This window comes from Falco cherrug, chromosome 8 (assembly GCF_023634085.1).
Source record: "Falco cherrug isolate bFalChe1 chromosome 8, bFalChe1.pri, whole genome shotgun sequence".
NCBI lineage: Eukaryota > Metazoa > Chordata > Aves > Falconiformes > Falconidae > Falco > Falco cherrug.
In genome coordinates, this window is record NC_073704.1 from 47,289,180 (window position 1) to 47,304,675 (window position 15,496).

The 15,496-nt window shown below is 41.2% G+C and overlaps 1 protein-coding gene across 3 annotated transcripts in view; it reads right to left on the reverse strand.

Moving 5' to 3' along the window:
- Positions 1-2,237: 2,237 nt before the first annotated feature.
- The window catches only part of KCNIP1 (potassium voltage-gated channel interacting protein 1), a 436,769-nt gene continuing 423,510 nt past the window's right edge, over positions 2,238-15,496 (reverse strand). For all 3 annotated transcript variants that reach the window (XM_027810328.2, XM_027810329.2, XM_014282776.3), the window contains exons 3-8: positions 11,582-11,651; positions 8,708-8,778; positions 6,475-6,582; positions 5,402-5,506; positions 4,766-4,828; positions 2,238-2,518 (exon numbers count right to left, since the gene is read on the reverse strand). In XM_027810328.2, coding sequence (XP_027666129.1) covers positions 2,471-2,518; positions 4,766-4,828; positions 5,402-5,506; positions 6,475-6,582; positions 8,708-8,778; positions 11,582-11,651 — 465 coding nt within the window. In that variant the 3' untranslated portion in view covers positions 2,238-2,470. The remainder of the gene's footprint in view (positions 2,519-4,765; positions 4,829-5,401; positions 5,507-6,474; positions 6,583-8,707; positions 8,779-11,581; positions 11,652-15,496) is intronic.

Here is a 15,496-nt window from a genome sequence, read left to right on the forward strand (position 1 = left end):
GCTTTTCAAGCTGTACATGCTACTCACGAGCACATCTGGAGCCACACCATTAGGGCAGAAAGGCACTGCGCTAGCCCAACACAAATGCTTGCTTTCCATTATCTCGACCACTTTTCCCCCAGCTGAAGTTAACTGCTTAGACTGATAATAGACAGATGCTTTTTTGGTGAGGGGAAAAAAGCAGGTTATTAGTTATATTAAATTCTGCCATCTGCTAAAGTGATTGCAAGAAGAATCAAGAAGGAATTGTGTAAACATTGTGCAGTATTTCAGCTATAACTGGTATCTTTATCAATTGCTTATCAAATAAAAATTAAATAGACAATACCAGACAACTAGAGGACAAGACTACTCTCACAGCATTGCATCACTTCTGCCAATCACAGCACATTATTGGAGTTGCTATGCTCTGTCTCATTGCTAGGAAGGAATTAATTAACGGTATTTGTATGAAAGATGAGAAATAGGATAGACTAGGGCATCATTCCTGTGGACATGTAACTTCACCCACTTGAACAAGCACTTTTGATGACAAGTGGGCCAAGTGAAGAAGTGAAGACTATGTAGAAGTGTATGGAAAAGCACAGTAAAAGGGGCAAATGTCCCATCTTGGGGAATTCGCATAGCATTACACTAGTACTGATCAGACCTACTTCTATAATCAGGAATACTTCAATAGATTGATTTTTTATAAAATATAGGGCTATGGAAATGAAGCATTCTATATATTTTGTATTATAAAAAGCTTCCACTTACATAATTTTTAAAATATATTTTCACTGCTAACAGTATATTTGTAATATAGTATTTGATATAATAAAAATATATGCTTACTGGATGGGAGTGATGTAGCATTACGGCAGGGACTCTCCTTTCTGTGTGGTTTGAGCAGCTGGAAAAATTGGCTGTTCCCCTCCTTCCCTTGGTTTCTCAGCCATCAGCTACCTGGAGACTACAATGGCACTCTGGTGTGTTAGCTTTCTTAAGAGACTCCTGCAAAGCAGGCTCTGACATGTTCCTCATCTGAAAAATCTACTGGGCAAAATCCGACCCTGGAGTACATTTACTAAATGATTTTTTTTTTTTAATTAGTAAAACAGAAAACAACAACAAAAAACCAACAACCAAACAACCCTGTACACCAATGCTCTATTTGGCATTAGTAAGGAAATGGGACTTGTACAAATCATGCAACTGCCTTGTAGGAAAAAAAAAGACTGTGCTATAGAAAATGTTAAACTACCCAAAGGGACATATGGGCCTAGCAGCTGATTCTGAGACTAATAACAACTAAGTAGTTCCCTACTAACTAAACTTAAAAGGCACTTTGTGGGTGCCAAGGTCTGTATGTGGAAACAGAGCTGCATCATCTGGGCCCTTTTCTGCACTGAGTAAAACTGGAAAGCTTAAATAAATCCACAAAGTGGGCAACAGTTTACTGTAACACCCAATGGAAAAATACAGATGTTCCAATGATGAATGAAGGAAGCATGTCCAAACTACACCAAAAGGACCATAGCACATGACCATGGTGCTGCAGAGATACACACTGAAGAATCACTTTGTGTCCCACCATGTGCTGGGGCTGCAGAAGGTGCCTGAGACCAGAGCAGGTATTCCTCGTACTGTACCAGCCCTTACAAACCTGCCCAGTCTTGCAAGGCCTTACCATCACTGAACAGGATTTGTTCTGTAGTTTAATATTTATATGTGCAACATGTTTTGCTCCTTTCTGTCTCACCCTGGCATGAAGATCCTCTGGTTAACGTGTTCAGGAAAAACTCCACCAAACTCAGCGTGGCGGCAGCACCAGTGCATGCGAGAGGAGAAGCAGGATCTCTGCAGAGTCATAGAATCACAGAATGGTTGAGGCTGGAACAGACTTATGAGATCACCTAGTTACAACCACCCTGCCGTGGGGATTTTGGCTACACGGGCTGTCTGCTTAATGTCCTAGGTACATCTCCTGTTTTTTTTGTTTGTTTTTTTTTTTTTTTTTTTTTTTTTTTTACAGACAGCCCTGGTAGATTTGCCTTTTGTCAAAGCAGATTAACGGCAATGCATTCATAAAATGTTTTGCCGTATGGTAGTATAGACTGAGCTTTTTACTTGCAATAGATGGCCGAGTAAGCTATCAACACGTGCTATCATATGTAATCAAGCTTGCTAGATTAAAAGCAGGACTTATGCCTAGCAAACAACGCTGTATATTACTCATTGAACTTTGAGCAGCAGTTCTCTCGTCAGGATTTTTTAAAGTATTCACATGCTTCCAAAACGAAACAAAGGTCCACCGACGACTCGTGGGGAGAGGAGGTGGGATCGGCTGCATTCGGTTGCCATTTGGTTGAAGATGTCATACAAAATCCTCGCACACTGAACATGGCTGAATTGTAAAAAGCTTTCACCCAGAAAGGAGATCTTTGTTACACAGAAAGTCTCTGACTCCTCCAGCACTTGCCAGACATGGTTACATCACGTTCTCAAAGAGCTGTAAGGATCGCATGATATTGTCGTCCTGAAAGCAATGAGAAGATATTTTCATAAAACCAGCATTGACAAGCACAACTCTAACTTTGTGTAGCACAAGAGGGGCTCTGCACCTGCTACTGCAGGCAACAGCCCTGCTTTCATAATGCTTTTCACCCACGATGAGCAGGAATTGATTCAGTGATTGGGGCCTGATTCAGCAAAGCAGTCTCTTTCTTTGGCGCCTGAGGTGGTTTGAGGCACACAAGCACAGGATCTCCTCACAAGCGTGACATTCAGCGTGGGCTGTGCTTTACTGCAGAAAACCAAACACCAGCATTGAGCTGGTGACTGTACTGGACCCTCAGACTTCAGTGCCCAACTGCATTTCATTGATCCTGAATATACAAATATGTACTTAGCCAATACGCTTCAAAAATCCAAACCAAACTGCAGATTTTGAACTGATAAGCAAGCTGCCTTGAAGGACCGCTTGATCCCACAAATACAACCAGCTCAAACCCAAAACACATGCAATCTCAGCCCCTTCAGGGTTCCAGATCCAAATGAGAAAGTTGGAGACACACAAGGGAAATCCTGGAACAGTTTCTTATGAATTCTCAAAATTGTACTTTGAGGTAATAACCAGAGTAATATTCAAAAGCATAATGATGATTTCCCCCCGCCCCCCAGGAATTCAGTCATTCCCAGAGTTAGAATAACTGTTTGGCTGTAACATGAAAATTTTCGACACTGAGCAACTTAGAGGAATGAGATGCGACAGATATCTTATTTTGAGGCTGCATCCATCTATCTCACTTCTAACACAGTTTGGTGGGTACTAGTACAAGGTATCACCTTGCATGAGAAACCAATCACCCTCTCCAAATCAGTGCTAGGAGTTCACAGCCCATGAGCCATATCCTCAGAAATGGCAGTGGTAAGGACCATAGTGCACTTGGTTTGATTTTCATAAAGAAAAAACCCAAGACACCGTAGCTTTGCAGGGTTTGCTCCCATCTGACAGGGAACCATACATGTCAGTGCATCAGTCTGCACAGCTCCTAGTGCAAGATGTCAACAGAGGGAACCAAACCCAAACCAGGGCAGAGGATTAAATAAACTGTAACAGAAGTAAAGCAAAGCTGCTTCAATAATGAGACAACTAATCATACACATGTATCTAGGCAAATTATGAATGTGAAGAAAAATACACAACACAAATGATCAAATTAAAGACAAGGCCAAAAATAAGCTGAGCAATCAGGAGGGACCAAGAATGAATTAACTGCAAAAAATTAGCCTTGTATTGTGCATCTGCTAACAGGGATCTTGCCACCTCATGTCCTTGACTGAGAAGTAATCTGGGTGTTGCCAGATTCAGACTTAACACAGAAACAGTGGGAAGCCAGCCCAGCCCTCCACAGCGAGCATCTTCCCATCGCTTGGGTATGGAGGAGTGCAGGGAAGACCTTTTCAGGGTAAGTGAAGTACAGAGGAGGGCTGGTATGCAATTATTAGTACCAATGTAAACTTTCTAAAATGTAGAGGTCCTTATCATACTGATTAAATATTAGAGAGATCTCTGAGCAAACATTCACATAGTTAATTACAGTCTAAGCCAACAGACACTTGGCAATTACATGTTAATGCAGATGCTTGGTTTGGTGCCAGTGCTAAAAATACCAGCAAATATTTGTTACAACCAATCTACCATAAGGAATTTGCAAAGAGGCAGCCTATTTCCAAACCAGAAATAAATAAATAAAAATCATTGCTATGATGGACAGCACTTGCTTTTAATGTTTGACCATGAAAACATCAACTGGTTTTATAAGTCAGTGCTGTAATTACAAAACTTTGAGAGACCTTTGGCTCTAGGCAGCTCCAGCAACATGGTACCTGCTCATGATATCCAGGGGCAGCGCACAGAGATAATATCAGCCTCAACCCCCACCCCTCAAAAAAACTCCAACCCAAAAATGAGGATGTTTAAGAGCATTATGGGTGTTCTCTAGAGTTATCTGCTTGTCTATAGAATCAGGTACTTCACTCAGGAAACCAAAAGCACTGCCAACAAAGAGGCCCTCTCCCATGATCAGCCTGAACCTACTTTGCTGTTTCTGTCACAGGCTTCACAGAGCACCACCAGAAACTCAGTCTTGAAGCTGTTATTTTCACAGAGCGAAGGAAACCTGGGATCCTGAGCAGCATCTTGCTGAAGTTTGTTCAAAGGCAAAGCAAACACTGTTGGCATGAGCTAGACCTTTCATTGCAGTTATAATTTTGTCCTTACCTCTTGACACGATTCAATAAACTCATCTAAAGTTACAACACCATCTTTGTTTTTATCCATTTTCTGCAAAATAAAACACAAAAAAATTGTTTCCATAGATAACACTGCACTTATATTTTAGTTGATACAACCTGAATAAACCGAGAGCACTTCACAAGCTTAGATTACAGACTAAGTGTCATTGGTTAAGTTTGCCAATTGCTAAGGACTTCTTTACTCCAGTGTTTGAAGGACTTTTGTTGAGGTCACCTCAAACTATTCCTTCTTTGACATACACAGCAACCTCTGCTCTAATGGCAACATTTATTTATTCACTGCTTCACCAGCCAACACCCATATTCCTGTCTTTCTTTATGGGCAGTTCAGAGAAGAAATGCAGAGGGGCTGCAACATGGGTAGAGGTTTCAGACCTGCTGGATGTGGCAGCTCTCAATGAAAAAAGTTGGGCTAAGAGACAAATGAGACACCTTTGGAGCCAGGAAATCAGCAGACACTGTAGTGTTAGGCTGAACGGCTGCTAGAGTTTACTTTGGAATATATAGTGGGGCATAGGATTGAACCTGGGGCTAACTTTACAGTAAAGTATATTGGTGCATAGCTCAAGTATTAAGAAAATACACATCAAAAATCAAGTACCTGGAAGAATACTTCTACATGCTGCCTTGGTGCATCTTCCTTGAGCACTGGATACGTGTACTTTCCCATCATATCATAAATTGCCTTTACGATATCCATCATTTCCTGCAGCAGTGGCATGCCAGCACAAACACAAAAGGACAATTAATAGAAATGGTAGCACATTTCTTTCTTTTACTGCCCTTTTCTTTACCCTCCTTCTCCTATTACAAAGCAGCAGAGAGAATGCTGATACATGTGCATGAAGGCATATCATCACACACAAGTTCATCTATAAAAAGCATGTGCTTCTTTCTGGCTGTGCCATGACTTCGCCACAGCCGTGTTGGAGGCTCCTGCAGTGCCCACTCCCCTGCCCTGGCCAGGCAGCACTGTGGGATGTGTGCTGTGACACGGCAGCTGCTGGGGACAGTGCTGGGCTGCAAGTGGCGTGCTCAGCCCTGAGCACTGTGGCACCAACCTTGTCCCACAGCCTCCTCCTGGGCCAGGGACCTTCATGGCAGTCACTGTGAACCCAGCCCTTCTCCACACCTTGCACAAACTGCCGCACAACTCCATGACCAGTGGCAGCAACCACAAACCCTCCAGTATGCAAAATAGTTTTGAGAAGATAGATGAGGATGTATTTGCAAAATATTCAAGGTTACCATACTCAAAACCAAGGCTTCCCACAAAGGGAACAAGCAGTACCAGGTAAGAAGAAAAAAACCAAATGATAATGTAGAATTTGGGAGCGGTGCTGGAGGCGAGCCCATACCATACCTCCCAGTGCAGCCAGAACCCCCTTGAACTTCACTGAGTAGCTATTGCCACCATTCCCTTCACAAAGGTTGTGTTGTTCGTGGCTGTAACTATGATCTTGCTCCTAGCTGAAGCAATCCGTTAAAGGCACTATAACATAGGAAAATATGTCTACAACATCATGCAATATAAGATTGCTGTGCACTTTACTTAATGCTCAAGTCCAGTCTGATTTGCATTTAGTTAGCTGCATGTAAAATTAATTGTGCTCTGCAACAGAAACCAGTCAGCTCTCTTCAGAAGTCAACCACATTTGTCAGATACAGCCTTACCTCCTTGTTTATATAGCCATCCTTATTTATGTCATACAGATTAAACGTCCATCTCAGCTTTTCGTGAACAGTTCCCCGCAACAGAATGGACAATGCCATCACAAAATCCTGGTTTGAGGCAGAGAGAAGCATGAATTTTCATAACAGCCTTTTCTAAGTCATTTTCTTTATATAATGCTAGTCAAAAGACTTATCTTGTTAGGATAGAGCATATGGTTATCAATCTCTTCTGACTTCCTTTTCCAAAAATATGTCCTCTCTGACGACTCAATGGATGTAGCATCTGCTAAGATGAATTGAGTACTGTCACACTAATAAACGTGTATGAGGTAACCAGGAAAATCAAAAAAGTCCTCAAGTACTCAACTGCAGCCAGTGTAAAAGCCAAGCTTATGATACGGGTTAGGCAGCTCGGCAAGGCCAGAGGGGCAGGAAGGCCTAACCGGTGCTGCAGCCATAAACTCTACTAGTCCTGAGGTAAGGGTTGTGAAACCAGCATGGGACTAAGAGCAGATCCAGTCCAAGACAGACGTAGATCCTGAAGGCAATAGGAGAGTGGCTGCTCTGGCTCCTCGGACTTGCCAGGAGAAGCGCAGCATGCTCAAGGCCAGAAGCTGGGACACCCATCCAAATCTGTCATATTTTAAACACTGCACAAACATAAGCATAGCAAAACATGTCTGGTTTTTAAGCACTGCCAAGATACTCCAGTGGCCATTCCCCTCCTAGAAATGTTCTGCTACAAGGAAGAGTCACTCGGATTGCCACTGCCTGGTTAAACACAGCTGGACTCTAACTGTGGAAATAGGAGCTGATGCTTTCTTACATCCCCACCTAGGGTGCTGGTGAAGGAGGAAAATCCAGCATTTTTTCTGTGCCCACCTTACAAGAGATGGAGAGATCCCAAACTCCTCAAAACACAGGGAGCTGCAGGTTTTTTTCTCTGGCAAAATCTGTCAGATTTGACCAGATGCAATCCCACCACTAATTACTCAGCCTGGGACACAGCATTTCAATTGTATTTTTTGTTTACAGTAGAGTTCTTGCTTTCTGTAGCTTTGATTTATTGTTTACACTGCATGGTGGCTCAAGCACTGTAAACAGCATTGCCCCAGGGATTTATTAGTGCAGGCAGGGCTTCAAGATAACAGAGCTATACAGTTCCTGACACCTCATCTAATGTACTTAGTCCTTCCTATGCTATCTCCATTAGCTCTGCATGGGGCTGCGCATCACTTCTTAGAAATCTTTGCTCCTTTTTGCCAAGGCTCAGAGGAATTTGAATTTGCTGAACAACACAAAAAATGGGACAGAATGCTTATGTTTGACAGCTGCTAAAGAAACAGGTTTGCCAGAAAGAAAAGCTCAGCACTTTTTTTTTTTTTTTTTTTAAATACTTATCTAAGCATTTTCTTTTCTCTCAGTCTGCTTAGGTTTCTGGAAGCCTCTAACTACTGAGTAGCTGCCATATGCAAAACTCCCACTGCAGCCACTGCTACAGACATGCACGTATACATATGATAACAATCCTATTTTACATTTGGTAAATGAAAAAATTGTTCGGTCCATTTGAAATTACCAGAGTACTTGTCCATTTGACAGCAAAGGCAAGACTGCCTATGATTTCTGGTTTTATGATCACAGTAAACTGTCTTCAAAACTATGAAGTTCATCCTCCAGAAGTCTATGACTTAACAAATCCCTTTGCTGCACTCCTAGTTATGTTGTGAGCTTGAAGTATGGCTATGTGTAGCGATAGCCACAGGCCTTTTAGTTAAAGGGTGGATTTAGTTAGTCTCCATTGGACACCAAGTATCCAAGATGCTTGTTCAATATATCAAATAAGCTTAACCCCCCCATATTCCAGGAACATACATGTATAACAACTTAATCATGCAATACATGACTGCAGAAGACACAAGATGGCTTTCCTTTGGCATCCAAATTATCTGTGCCACTTATCTCTTTTTATATGGGACTGTCCTTGACCACTCGTCTCTGCTACGTAATCTTTCTCCCTGTGATACTAACATGATCTATATGTTTCTGTAGTGAAAGAAAATATGTAACTCCATCTGCATGAACTAAAGTGAAATACACTTTAAATTATCAACTAATTCTAGACTGAAGCCTCTGGCCCATAATCCAGCAAGTCCTTACAATGAAGGATGGATGGAAAAGCTTAAAACCCACAAAACTGAGAAAGGGGCAAATAAGGATGCAAAACAATTACCTCAAACTTCACTGAGCCATTTTGTGCAGTGTCAAATGCGTTAAAGAGATAATGTGCATACATGCTAGCATCTGAAAAACACAAAGTGCACTGATTGGTACAACAGTTCATTTTACACTAATGGCTCTAAACAACATTCATGAGCTTATTTTCCTTTTGTACAAAACCCAGCCTTGTAGCATTGCCAGATATTCTACGAACTAGTAAATGTTAACATTGACTTGCATAATCCCCACGCCCTCCCTTATAACAGCCTTGAAATGTAAAAGCTTTTATTACAGTAGAAATGATTTGCATTATGGGGCTGTACTTGAAAGAACGAGCAAACCAAAAAAACCCACCCAAGAGTGCCTCTGGGGCAAACGGAGTATTAGCTCTGGTGGGAAATGCAGCAAAAGCACCAGAGAGGGATTGCAGCATGTGTGCTTCCCTCCTCTACCTTTTTGCTTTGTGTGGGATATGGCAGAGATCCTCAGGGACCCTCCCAACTTCAGAAGGGTCTAGTCCCAGTAACTTGAGTTTGGCCCATGACTGTTAAAGAGCAATGTCTTCAGAGGCATATTTTTTGAATCAAACTGCTGGTTTTAGAAAATCTTTTCTATTGACCGCAGTTTCTACGGCCACATGAAGGATGGCTGTTCACTGGGAAGAGCAGTAACGGTATGCAGAAGAAAATCAAATAGGTGTTTGACCTTAAGACCTTCACTGGCCTGTTCTCTGCTCTGCAGGCAACTCACATTGCTCTTTGTATTACTAAAGCCCAACTTTTCAAGATGGAAGCAACTGACATTATTTTCCCTCAATTATTCGTTGATATTCCAGCAACCACACATTTTTTTGGTCTCTTCTATTCTTTGCCTCTAACACAAAGCATTGGTCAAGCCTGAGTCTTCATACTCAGCACATGGGTATTGAGGGGAAGCCTGGTGCCCTGGGCTATGCAGGCAGTCAGGTGGAATGATCCAGCATCTCTTTACTCTGGTCTCTAGGAAATGATGAAATATTTTCTCATAATTCAAATCCAGAAAAGTCTAACTCCACAGAAAAATCAAATACTTAAGTTACTGTCATCCATAAGGACAGCATACGCTGGGCTGTAGGAAAAAATAATTGTCTACTACATTTTTAAGAAAAGGATTCTGAAATAAAACAGCTCCAGAAGAAAACCACAGAATTACTTACGGGAGAGTCCTACTCAAAGCTTCTATTAAGCTAAACAAACAACAAACTAAACATACTAAATTAGAGGTATGATGTACATTAAGAAATACTACATCACTAGTATCATTTGATGACAGATTAAAAAAAAAATGAAATCATGTCAAGGTTAGGAGTCCTATGTAAAAAAAATATCACAAGCCTGGGATGACAGTGCACAAAGTTTTTATAATTCAGAGCTACTTTACTACCTCTGGGATGTACAAGTTTATCTGTACAGAGAGCCATAAAAGTGAAAAAATCTCTGAGGAATCTGAACTCTCACATTTATGATGCTAATGTTCTACAAACAGTTTGGAAACCAAGTGAAAGAAAACAGTGTAAAATACGAAATAACATCTGCTGTTAAACTGATTTATTATTAAGCACGGTTTTACTACCATCATCATTAACCAAGGGAGAATCACATTTCAAGGGAATGAGACACACAAAAAAGGCAAGTATTTGTCAGCCTTAGTAGAGGGGAAAAAAGTTATTTATCCATGAAAAGAAGTTTCTGTGCCTGGTTGTTTTTCATACATGGGAAGGAAGGAGTCATCTGAGGTGTGTCACTTAAACAAGCTAGTTGGGGTAAATAGTTTCTTGGACTTACTGGAACTTAGGTTGAAAATACAAAACACATCCAAAAACATGTTAAGATTATAAAAGCTGAAATTTTTGCATCTTTGTTAAAAAAAATTGATTAGTTGCTTTTTATAACAAAACCAAAAGCAACCACAATAGGAAATCAAGTCCATATTGAAAGTTAATGTAAACTTTTTATAGGTGCACAGTTTTGAGATCACATGCATTGTAAAACATAACCATACCGTGTTTTATCTTGACGTTTAGTTGAAAACCCACTTGTTAATGACTTAAAGTAAACGCACACATACACTCTTACAGAAACGTCAGTCACCATTTCACAATCAGTGTTGCTCTGCAGAGTGGAACATATCTAGGAAAGCCTTGCACACTGAATCTTTTACTAAAAAGCCACTTAAAACCATGGCTCATTTCTTTCAATTTGAGAACAGTATCCCATTAGGATCATACTGACTTCGAAGAGCATAATTCTTGATGTGTTTAAAAGGCAAGAACATACCTTATTTGAGAAGTTTAATACAATATTTTAATATTCCAATAAGTGACATGACCCTGCCTAAGTCACACAAACACCAAAAATTACCTTTTCAGGTAGCTAGGAGTTCAGACATCAACTAAGAACTGCTTTAAGAATTTTAGGGAGGTTTTGATTAATTTGCAGGCAAAAAATGAGGTCTGGGACTCTTCTGAGCTAGATACTACATGCACAGCAGTCCAAGCAGGGGAGCAAGACACACTGAAGGGAAATGATTTAGCTTTCTGCCATCCAGAAAGTCAGGATAACGCCCCCCCCTAAATCCCATTTCTATTTTGGACTTGGGGAATAAAAAGCTGACAGCTAGGGACAACATTTAATGTGGGTTTGTCAATATTCTTGTGACATAACTATTCAAAGGTCCTAACTTAATTTTATTACCTTGATGTTTGTGTTTCTGTTTAAGATCCTGCAAAGCTTAAGCTCAATTCACATTTCTTACCCAGATTATCTGAAGTAGTTTTGCAGCCAGCTAGCAGTAATGGATGTTAAGGCATGCTTCAGTAAACCTGCCAGATACAAAGTACACTGCTTACCTCCATGAGGAAAAAACTGTGCATAGATCTGTTTGAATGTTTCTTCATTAACAACCCCACTAGGACATTCCTGTTAGAAAACCAAAAAAGAAAGAAAGAAAAAAAAAAGTAAAAACACAGCTCTGTAAAGGTTCATTTGCAAAACTCTACAAGCCCGAAGAGAACAATTAAACAAATCACATTCCTGTTCTCACAGTGCTCTGGATGCATAGGCTATGCAGCTGAAGAAATTAAAATAATTCAGACTGCAGTTTCATCTTAAGCATCTCATAGACTTGGTTCACCATTATTGACATTTCTAATAGTGTTTTCAGCAGTGTTTGATCACTGTTTTATAGGATGGCCTAGAAAGGCAGCTCATGCCTTCTGTCATATGAAGCTTTCATCTAATAATTACAAATAATGTCAGTGCCAGCTAACACTTCCCTGTCTGATGCCTCCACAGATACAAATACGTTAACTCTCAGCAGAAGACTGTAGCCAGATACCTGTCACCAGCTCCATGGAAGCTAATGGCACATACTATACCAGTAAGCCGTTACAAACAAGCATTAGTTTTAGGCTGAAAACTATTAGATCATTTTTAACCTGTTTATCTTCTTAGTCTTCCATACACTTCTACGAAACCAGACTGTGCCCATGCAAATTTTCTATAGCTGGCAGCCTGTGGGGTTATTTTATTTTTAAGCTCTGGTACTGGAATGTAAGGAATTTCGCTTTTGGTTGCTTCAGATAAGGGCAAACAATTAGGAGGACAGAGGCAGATTTTGTGCCCTGAACTTCCTGCCCTAGTAACTAACTAGCTCCATGGGGTGGCATTCAGGGAGGGAAAAGGGGATCTCTGCCTGGAGGGCTTCGCTACAGCTGAGCAAAATCCAAGCTGCTATGGTATTCTGGGATAGAAGGTGCTCCCTGGGCACATTTGCAGAGTCTAGACAGCACCCATGAAGAGGGAGACCTGACAGGTATGAGGAGCTGGGCCCCCAGGGGCTTTATACCCTGGTAAGTGATACCTGGACTGATGCCCTCAGATCTTACCCAGCAGGATGCAGGGCCACAGGCAATGGAAGAGATGGGTGAAAAGCAGCACAAGAATTGTCTGTCTTGTGAGTCCTGTTTCCTTACTTTCAACTCTTTTTTTCCCCCATCTTAAACTACTTGGGCAATTCAAGTAAAGTTCAAGAGCAAATTTAGCTTGGCTATGGTGCTTTACCAGTCTCCCCACCAGCTCAGTGCTGTTATAACATGTGTTTGAGTATCACAGCAAGCCTCAGGCACTGCTACCTGACTACATGCAGGTTTCAGTTATATAAAATATTCCCCAGTTGATGACACTCTTCCTCACAGATTTGCCTATTAACCAATTTTGAAAATGAAACCAGAGCAAACCAATAAAATAACCATGACACTGATCCTTATTCACAGAGCACAGAATCATAGCCACAGAGAAGCCAGCTTTCTCCCACTTTCAGGAATTACCATCTGGCAGAGACACCACAGGTCTGTCCTCCGCTGCAAGCGTTTGACTCCATTCACAGCAATGTAAATTCCTCAGCGCCAGCTGAGGCAGTGTGTCACACAGAGGGAAAAGGGAGCAAGAACACTGTCACTCCTGGTAAAAGATGCTGAAGATGGATTATCTCGAGTTGGCTAACACAGTGTCTTACAAAACTGGTGCATATATCTTGGTTTGATGCTTACAATTAAGCTGAATGCCAGATTTGGGATCAAGAAAGTTGATCAGTTACTGGCAGTATACTCTCTTCATGCAGTCCACTTTCTGGTCACACTGACTGCTGTCTCATCTTAATACATGTCCTTCTGCAAGGAGTTTCACAGGTCTATAGCCCTTTGCACAAGGAATCACCAGCTTTCAATTTTTGGAACCTGACTCCTACCACCTTGCCTGATAGCCCTGAATTCCTGTAATAGAACGAGCAAGCAGTTGATCCCAAGGCTTTTTCTACCTGCTACTTGTGATTCTGTGGATCTTTCCTTCGTTATCTCTTTTCCAGGATGAAGCATCCCACCCTGAAAAGCACAGAAGGAACCAAGCATCCTTTGACTGTTGCTTCTCTGCATCTCCTAACCTCTCTATAACTCTGTGCTTGGTCTGGATTTCATTAAAGAGCAGTCTCGGGAGTGCGTATGGTGGCCCTGGTCAAGTTTGCAAAACAGGGCAGGCACCAGTACTGCTATAATTACTCACTGCTGGCAGCCTGGAGCTTCCATAGACACATACACACATTGCATGTTACACTCTGCTCTGCAGATCCAAGACAGACAAATGCTTATTCTGGTAGCATTACAGGTTGTTGAATTTGAGATGAGTAAACTTGGGAAGTCTAAGAAAATCCCTTTGAACTGGTGACACAAAAAGCTGGAGGAAGATTCAAGTCTATGCCTTATTTATTGATGAGTTCTTTATGTACCTTTTAAGAACAAAAAGGACTTTGACAGGAAATTCTTCCACTATGACAAGCCTATAAAGGAAAAAAGGCATTTTTTCCAAGCCTCTAATCTGCCAGCATCACCCACTGCTTATGTGCATTCACTAAACCATGGAACAGGACAGAACTAACAAGAGAAATCACTTTATCCTGTGCAAGTCATGGAAGGAGAGCAAGGAGGGGTACCTCAGGTGACAATGAGGTAGTTCCTTAATCACATACCTGTTTGCTATTGAAATTAGAGTGATTAGATCTAAGTTCATTGCTCCAATGCAGAAGAAATCCTGCTGTCTTCTACCCACCATCTGGGTAGAAAAACCATCAGCGATTTGGGAGAGATTTGAGCTAACTAAAGGATAATTTATTCCTTGAAAAGCCCTGCAGTTATCTTGTAGTCTGTGTCTTCATGTCCTGACAACTGCTGTTCCACTGGTCATGTTTAATAAAACCTAAATCTGGCACTGTGGTCTTGACCTCTCTGCAGCTGCCCCTTCTCCAGTGTCAGGATTCAAGGACTGTTCCACAGCGAGGGGATAAACAGACTAACTAGGGTACCCAAAGCCAGCAGCTGCAGAACCAGATCTTGTTTTTTTCATTTATAGACAGAACTAACAAAACTTTCTAATTCTGTACAGCAAAATTCCTAGTTAGAGAAGTATCCTCAAAATGTTCCAAAGCTCCTCATAAAACAGCCATTGCCTGGTTTCTTTGTCATGAGAAAAGTGGTTACTTTTTCATCTGTCCATGCCACTTCCAATAAGCTAGAAATCACTAAAAGACGAATAATTGTTAGAAGGTAACAGCTACCATAGAAGTATTCTCCCAAAGTTCATGTTTCTTAAAGCCTGTATTTTGATGTACATTAAATAAATAAACTGATCACATTAAATAAATAATCTGATCTTTATTTATGGTATCTTTTAATTACAGGTCAGACCAAGAACCTTATCAACAGCCAATTTTGGGTAGAGATTTTCTCCTTGGTCACTGCAGCGCTACTGTTCCAAGATCCACACTGGGCCTTTGCAGAACTTCAAATTGTCATTCTTTTTAAAACTAAACCTAGCAGAGCACACCATCCTTTCCAGCATAGAGCTACTGGACAAGCACACTAAGTGCAGACGTATTTCTTTCTCTCATCTTGATAAATACAACCATTATATTCACTAAGAACCATCACTACACATGCTTAAAGATAGATTATGAATGTAGGGACTGATCATTATTTTCTCTATACTTTCCACAGTCGCAGAGTCCCTTGTGTCTCTTCTATGCTATATTAATAGCCTGTGTTTATTAAGAGCTCCAGCCCACCTCTAGCAACCCTGAGAATGAAGAGTAAGTCTGCAAAGGGCAGGCTGCTGCAGCACACAGTCTCCTCAGAAAGGCATGGTCTCCTGTAGCCGTTTTGGCCATTGTGCCTGATTAAATTTCCTGAATTTCCACATGATCCTTATTGCTTCTG